General features: G+C 43.0%; 1 protein-coding gene across 1 annotated transcript in view; it reads right to left on the bottom strand.

The window, feature by feature from the left end:
- Window positions 1–8,543, bottom strand: part of Aldh1l1 (aldehyde dehydrogenase 1 family member L1) — a 95,000-nt gene that overhangs the window by 45,406 nt on the left and 41,051 nt on the right. The window contains exons 8-9 of the mRNA XM_004629477.2: window positions 6,031–6,156; window positions 1,661–1,752 (exon numbers count right to left, since the gene is read on the bottom strand). Coding sequence (XP_004629534.1) covers window positions 1,661–1,752; window positions 6,031–6,156 — 218 coding nt within the window. The remainder of the gene's footprint in view (window positions 1–1,660; window positions 1,753–6,030; window positions 6,157–8,543) is intronic.

The following is an 8,543-nucleotide window of genomic DNA, read 5'->3' as shown; positions in this document are numbered from 1 at the left end:
TAGATATATAGTTGCATTCTCTTAATGAATAGAATGATTTTTTCTAATGGTGTTTGTAAGTAGGATCACAAGTCTGCATCTTGTACAGCAATTAATCACTAAGAAGAATATATGCAGTGTATTATTTGTTGAAAATGTACTTCAGATTTGATTTGAAACTGTCTCATTGCTATCTGTTTATCAATAAAACGTTGAAAAAAAAAAAACAAAACAAAGATGTCCGCTGAGTAGAACTGACTCAGTCCTTCGTTCCAAGAGGGTCAGATGCCAAATCTTAGCCAATCAGAGCTTGTAATATCTTGGCCTGTGATTGGTTCTTACAGGGCACATCATTCCACAGAGCAAGTGAAATTCAAATCTAGAACTTATGTTGAACTGTTAGGAATGGAAATCCCCTTTTTACTACAAATACAGGCAAGAAATTAGAGTATAAACTTGTGCATCCGGCTCTCTTATCATGATGAGAAATCCTGTCTGAAAATGAATCCAATTCCAAGTAAGAGGTGTTGACAATGTCCATGCCATAGCTTTAACATTTAGAGCAGTCATCTATGCCTTAAGAAAGCTGGTCATCAATGTAAACTGAACAACTAATGTGAAGATGATATTTTGGAATACAACAGCCATTGTCAAATGCCTATTCCTTTGTTTAATGAAATTTTGTACAATTTCTAATTTTTTACCATTTTATATTATTTTTAAAAAAGAGATCTGGTCATAGAATTTTTAAATTTTTGCTTAGCTACTTTGAAGTAAGTTACCCTTTTTCATCAGTAAAATACTAATTCATGCTGCACCCTTCTCCTTATGTAAGTTAGAACTTAGCACTGTTAGACAGCAAATGGAAAATTCCTATGAAGCTGAAAGATAAGTAAGCCAATCTAAGGTGTTATCTTGTCTGTGGGGGGTGGGGAGAGTGCTCGGAAAGGCCAGGTGCCACTGATGCTCTCAGTGTCTGTAAGGCACAGTTTATGTAAGTTAATTCCAGGCTTACAGAACTGTTCACTTAAAATCTATGCATCTTACTGAACCCCGGGCTCTTGCTGCACTCCCACACCTACTTCAGTTTTAAAGCACCTCCCATACCTGCTTCCCTGCATCCTCCCACATGCACACATAACTGGAGGGCTCCCAAATGCTAAGTTCATCTCACTAGGCCCTAAGCTTGTGGCACTGGGGCTTAAGGCAGTTTTAGGACAGCTGCAGATTCTCTGATCTTCTTGTGGAGGGATGGGTCTCAGTCTTCCACCCCACTAGATTGTGGCTGTTGAAACTAATCTGGTCAGTGGAAGTGATGAGGCAGGACTTTCCCGATTAGTGGCTCTGCCTTGCTTGGCTGTACCCATACTCTCAGAGCCACAGCCACCACATAGGAATTCAAGCCAACAAGCCACCACATGGGGAAACCATTTTTTATCAGTGCCGGTCTTCCTAATCTGCGTGACACATGGCACTGAAAAGCCATTTTGGGACAGATAATTCTGCCTGACTATGTCAGCTCTCATAAGCTTTGAGGGAATACAGACAGGGCCCCTTTCTTGGTCCCAGGCTAACATTAGCTATCAGCACAACAGTGGTTGTTTTTTGGTACTGAGTTTTGTAGCCATTTATGACCCAGCAACAGATTCCTGGGACAAGACCCCTCTGCCAATAGCCTTACCTCACAACATCCACTGATGCAGCCCCTGACTTGAAGAAATCTGTGGCATCTTCAACCTCTGGGACATTCGGGAGGATCCTCTGCCACACACTCTGTAAAACAAAGCCCTGTGAGAACACACTTCCTGGGGTGCCTGAAAGCAGCTGCTACTCCATGACAGCGGCTGCCAGATATACTATTTACTAATGGCTGGATGCCAGGCTGATCTCTCTGTCCATTTTAAGATGCCTGGTGGCAGGCTGACAATACTGAAGTAGTCACTTTTAGGGGGATTAGAAGCCACAGCAGCCCAGGCCACTCTGAAAAACCAGCTGTTGTCCTCACAGCTAGTTCACCTCAACTGCATACTTCTCAGGGGTCCCTGTGACAGTCTAAGGAGTGGAATGATGGCTAAGAAGCAGGAGGGCAGGGCTCAGCTACTCCTGGCATCTACCTCATGCTCAACTTGGCCTTTGGATTTTGGTGTCCCTAGCATGACACAGACATGAGTGAACCAAATGTAATGATTGGCTCAGGGACTTGGGCCTTGTTCTTATTGAGTTGTCAAATGGTCAGTGTCCCTCTCCCCTGGGACCTGTGGAAGACAGCGTGAACTGACCCACTGACCTTGCAGATGAGTGTGGAGAGGCCAATGAAAACTCAGTGGTCAGCACCACCCACTCACCCAATAATTTAGGCCACCCAGTAAGTCAAGATGGGATGACTATTCTCTGAGAAGATTCCCAACTAGCATGGCAGGACAGGAGCCAGGAGAGGTCCCAGCCATGCCAGACCAGACTGTTACTTTCCAGTTGATGTCTAGGTTGGGAACAGTCTCTGGCCTACAAGGAATGTGAGGCCAGGCTGTGAGCTCAAGATGCCATAGGCCTAGTCCTTGACATCTCTATTGAACTGGTCTAGATCTGAAATGTTTCCCAAAGGCTCCTATACTGAAGGCTTGGTTTCCAGATTTTCACAGCTGCAAGGCAGTGCAAACATAAAGAGGTGGGGCCTAGTAGAAGCAAGTTAGGTCACTGGGGATGTGCACTTGAAGGGAATATTGAGACCCTAGCCCCTTGCTCTTTCTTTCTTTTTTTACTTTTTTTTTCTGACAACAGGTAAGCAGCTTAGCTTTTCCATGTGTTCTCTACTCTGATGTTTGGTTCTGCCCTGGGCTCAAAAGCAGCAGAGCCAAGCAACCAAGACTAGAAACCTCCCTCTGAAGCCTTTAATCAAAATAAGCCTCTCCTTCTTTTAAGATGATTTTCTCAGATGCTTTGGCACAGAGATGGAAGCTCACGAACACATTGTCAGTACTCCCCCTTGCTATATTCTTTTTTTCTGGTAAGAACGTCATATATGTGGCCTTTCTGCTCTTGCATCACTATCAGTCCAGGTTAGGCCACCTGTTGTGAACCATAGGACTGCTGCGTGGACTCCAGGGCTCCATCTAGACTCCTACCTGCTGGTGTTGCTTTCCTACCCACTTCTAGCTCATGCTTAAATCCTGAGCATCCTCAGGGCCCAAATATTTTGTCATCTCTTTCCTGAAACTTTCCCTGGCCACTCCGTTGGCAGATTACCCTCCTCAGACCACTAAGTCTGAAGCCACCTGTTGGCGTGGGGCATTCTGCTGCATGGCATGCATGAGACACACAGGCCTTAATCACATGTAAGTGGAACCTTTTCAGGGACCAGTGAATGGCTCACCAAATACACTCAAGGCACAAAGTCTCCTTCAAGTTGAGCTCCACTGCTGACAAGCACGGAAATTCTGGCAGCCTCTTAGATCCTGGTTTCTCATTTGACCAAAATTGCATGCAGACTCCATGTAGAGCCTGGGCCCAGGAGGGTAGGACAGTAGAATGCTGCCTCTGCCTTTCTCAACCACAATGGGTGCATGGTAGGCTCTGCTGTATGGTTACAGGTAGAGCCTCTCCTCCAAGGGAGCTGCAGACTGGTCTGTCCCCTCTTCTGGCTGTTTCCTCTCTACCCCATCTACTTCCAGATCATACACCTTTGCACCAGCCCATCTGGGATGAGAGTCACCGTGACAAGGATCTGACCCATTGCCATGAGGGCATCCTGCAGGGTGATGCAGGCAAGCATTAAGCTCACTTGCTAATATTCTCTTATCAGCTGTGGCCCTACCCTGCAAGTCTCAGTTTCTTTGGCTGGGACACAATAGTAACAAGAAGTACCTACTTCAGAGTTTTAAAAACTGAAGGTGCTACTATTGCTGAAGTGTCTTGAGATCTGTATAGGTACACGTTTAAGAAGTGTAATTGTCTCCCAGTGTCCATAGGTGATTAATTCCCAAGGTACCAACATTTATGAATCTTAACATCCTTATATAAACTGCATAGAATTTGATATAACTTATGTGCATCTGCCTGTGTGTTTTAAACCATCTCTATTTTGCTTATAATATCTAATACAGTGTGTTACATAAGTGGTAGTAAGAGAAGAATGACAAAAAGTCTGTACAAGTTCAATACACACATAATTTTAATTAATTAATTAATTAATTAATTAATTTTGGTGCCAGGAATCAAACTCAGCACCTTGCACTTGCTAGGTAGGTGTGCCACTGAGCTACATCTCTGGTCCATACATATAATTTTCACAGAAAACACTGTCAACCCACAGTCAGTTGACCTTTGACTTCGAGACCCATGGCCATGGGCAGCCCATGGTATCTGCATTTCTCATGATGAGTCTTAAGTCTCATGCCACATACACAGAGTTTGTGACTCAACTGTATTCCTAAGGTTCTCACACGTGTTATCTCGTCTACCATTTACAGAGTAGGATTTGTCATTCCCAAGCACAGACACAGTGCTCCACAGTAGCTGTTTAAAGAAAACATCTTTTGACTCAGTCCTACAAGCAGATGATACCCCCAACCCATGCCCAGTAAGCTCCCGAGAACTATTTGTCCAGTTAGCCTCGTAATTCCAGAGTAGGTACAGAGTCAGGGTCAAGATAGCTTTATGGAGATATTTTTTGAAAGACAGGATTATTGGTTGTTTTTCATGGTGCTAGGTATGGAACTCAGGGCCTCTGCATCAAAGTGAAGAGTTCTAGTACTGAGCTCCATCTCTAGCCAGAAAAATGTTTAATATCTTCTTCACAGCTTCTCTGCAGCCTGGCTTTATTGTCTCTATCTTTAGAATATAAAGGTTATTAGGGCTGGCAGCTTTAGCCTCAGAAGACACAAAACAGGCGAGGTAAAGAATTCTTTCCCCTAAAATTGGTTAGAAAGGAAAAGATTTCAGCATGACCAGAACTAATGAACAACATTCTCCAGCTCCAGTAGAACATTTTAAAAAACCAGATGTTCAAATTATTCAGCTTTCCAGTGAGGAAGTTGCTAGCACTCTGCCTTCATGGCCAAGCAGCACCTCATGTCTAGCCTTGCAGAGTCCTTGCTCTCAGCGTCATGACACCCATAGTCACCAGCTGTGACCTGACTCTGGCTCACTGCTGTCCAGCACAGTTCCTGGCACTGGCTTCCATATCCTCCTGAGATGGTTGCCAAAACATAAGGAATGACCTACCCTCCCAACACCTTGGCATTTGCTGTTCCTTTGGTCATGAAGGGCTCCCCTCAGATCTTTTTATCTACCCACCTCTCAGTTCCCAGTCCCCTCTGGGGAACCTTCCTTCACCCTCCTTTATAATGCTGACCTCCAGCCTCAAGAGACTGCTTTCTCACCACCCACTCATCCTACTTAGGCTGGTATTCTCTACTTAGGATAGGCTTATTGGGACATACTATATCATAAGTCCTGCTTGGGCACACGATTATTTAAATGGATGGATGATTGAAAATGCATCCAATGCCATCCATTCAATTAGGCTCAATATCATGTATGATTTCCAAGGAAAGGGAGACAGACAGATGGAAAAGGAAGTGCCAAGAACAAACTTAGAAGTAATGACCAATTGAACTTCCAGTTGAAGAGACTAAGTTTCAGAGAGGAGAGTACCTTCAGCATCACCTGGCAGCAAAGGTAGATAGGATCTCAGGTATGCCTGATCCCAACGCCCATTCACTGCCACCCTCTGGGGAGCTTCTATGGACAAACTGTAGTGCACACATGCTCCTAACAGGTCATGGGAAAGGCCTCTGCCTGACCTAGTCCAGGAGTTTCTTTTTCTTTTTCCTACTGAAAATGAATTGCTAGAAGAGTCAGACACCTAGTTCGTGAAATCCCAGGCTGCAGGTACAAAGGAAGGAGGGACACAGGGACATCAGAAAGATAGGACAGGACTAATTTTGTTCTGGAGTCTATACATACACTCAACTCTTTAGGTTGTAATGCACAAAGCACATGTGTAAATACCAACCTGTCCAACAAGATAGCATCCCAAAAGGTGCTTCTTACCCGCACAGCCTCTGCAGTGACCAGCTCTGCTTCTGTCAGCTCTAGGGCACTACTGGCTGCTCCCTTGAAGAACTGTGAGGCTGGGATCATCTTGCCATCCTCCAGCTGCATGTTCTTTACCAGTAACTGAAAAAGGAAGAATTTCACACTGCTGTGTCAAGCTTAGGCAGAATGAGAATGATTCAACCAGGGGTCTATGCTTGGCATTGCACGCTTTGATATCAGCCCTCATCACCAGGAGGGAGCAGGCAGCCCCAAATGAGAGGGGCTCAATGCCAGAAGGACAAATTCTAGGGATGTGAAAAGAATTGCACAACTCATGCTCTTTTTTGATTCTTAGTTTTGTCACCCATCCTAACTATCTTTTTAAGTACAATATGATTATTTCTATAAAAAAGGACTCCTGAAAAAAAAAAAGAAAAAAGAAAAAAAGAAAAAAGGACTCTTGCTCATGAAAAGTAACCCGGAACTACATTGAAAAACAATCAAGAAAACAATTAATTGTCCAACAGTTCCCAGGAAGCCCACAGAGACACTTGTGTGGGACATAAAAGTGGAATGATGAAAAGACTAGAGAAAGAGTCTAGCAAGCCTTCTAGTTTGCACTTCGCATAGGTGTACTCACTGGCCTCACATCCAGCCATGGATACCTGATGTGATACAAGGTCAGCTGGATGGCTGACGTGAACTGTAACGGGTGCAGAATGTGGATGTAAAATATTCTTGCATCTTCCTTAGCTTTACTGAATCTAGTAATATAGTCATAGAAATTGTTTGGGGCCTGTTTGCTCATAAATAGTTGCTCAATAAATATCTTTGTTAAGGGATAGGAAAAATACACATGTTAACCCATATGTTAGTTCATATGAACTCACAATAGACCACTTGTCTCTGATTGCTAAGGGCAATGGGCCAAATACACTGTAACCTCTCCTCCCAACTCAACAAAGAGGGCTGGATTCTGGTACAGGGGTAAACGCAATAGTTAGTCATGCTTTGTGAACATTGCTGAAAAGCAGACAGTTAACTAAAGAGGTCTCCATACTATCAATGAAGCTTTCCATTATAATCAACCTGAAAAAAAAAGAAAAGAAAGAAACTACAAGTACTACACTCACCATGACCATAATGTAGCCATATAGCCCTTTACTTCTATTTCTTTGTTTTCTATGCATTTAGGTAGGTAGGGATGTGTGTGTGTGTGTGTGTGTGTGTGTGTGTGTGTGTTTGGGAGACTGATTTTGGTTGTTTTGAGACAAGGTCTTTTGCTGTATAGTTCAAGCTGACCTCAGATTTACAATCATCCTCCTGCCTCTGCCTCCCAAGCATAAGTACTAGAATTACAGGTGTGTGCCAACATGCTCAGCACACATTTTTATGAGAAAAGCTATTACTTATGAAAATGCATTGCTAAAACAAACTACCATAAAATGTAAAAAAAATTTAGAAATGGCTATTTCAATTAAGAAAAGTATTTTCTCATGAAATTAGAATAGTAGAAAAGAACACAAATTTCCAAGTTAAAGAGACTTGGATTCAAATTCTCACTTCATTTTTTAATCTTACATGATCAAATAACTTTGGAGCTTCAGTTTCTCATCTGTAAAGTAGGAGTTACACTAACCTACTCATAGGGATTATACTAATCCTAACTGAAATAATGTGAAAGAATACCAACAGAAAGTTTGATGTTTAAGACTCAATAAATGTGTTTTTGAGTATGAGTGGCCAAAATAATAATTATTATTGTAGTATGTAAGTTTATATGTGTTAAAGTCTGAAGGCAAAAGCTTAAATATATTCTTAATAAAAGTGAAAAAAATCAACCTGCAAACCTCAACACACACACACACACACACACGTGCGCGCGCGCACAAACACAAACTTGAGAAGACAAGGCAACAAAATGCCTTCAAAACTTCTAACTTCCCCAAAGCTGTTCCATGGGGCATCTAAAGAGAGGAAATCAAAAGCCCAAAAGCCACATGGCCAATTTTTCAAAAGGATAACAGATGAAATAGCAAAACAGATCAATAAGGAGCTTGATGAGCTCAAAAAATATATAACTGAACAGGTAATGGGATTAATAAAATAACCAACAAGTTGTAGACACTACTAAAAAGCTAGCTGAGCTAAACAAGATGACTCAAAACATGTATGGCCAGTGTATAAAAAATTAGAGGCCGTAAAAAGCTACCAAACAGGAATTGAGATTGAAAATTTATTGAAAGTATGGGCATCAGAAGTGAGCAATGTCAACCGCCCCCTTCTGCACGTCCTGCAGAGCCATAGCCCGCGCCTGGGATCGGCCCGCAGCCTCGTCAGCAGCCGCCCGTGGTCTGCTGACCATGGATCCCCGCAAAGTAAACGAGCTTCGGGCCTTCGTGAAAATGTGTAAGCAAGATCCGAGCGTCTTGCACACCGAAGAAATGCGCTTCCTGAGGGAGTGGGTGGAGAGCATGGGGGGTAAAGTTCCACCTGCTACTCAGAAAGCTAAATCAGAAGAAAATATC

Source organism: Octodon degus, unplaced genomic scaffold (genome assembly GCF_000260255.1).
Source record: "Octodon degus isolate 3935 unplaced genomic scaffold, OctDeg1.0 scaffold00030, whole genome shotgun sequence".
In the NCBI taxonomy this organism is placed as follows: domain Eukaryota; kingdom Metazoa; phylum Chordata; class Mammalia; order Rodentia; family Octodontidae; genus Octodon; species Octodon degus.
Note: the sequence above shows the minus strand (reverse complement) of the source record. Positions and strands in the feature narration are given on the sequence as shown.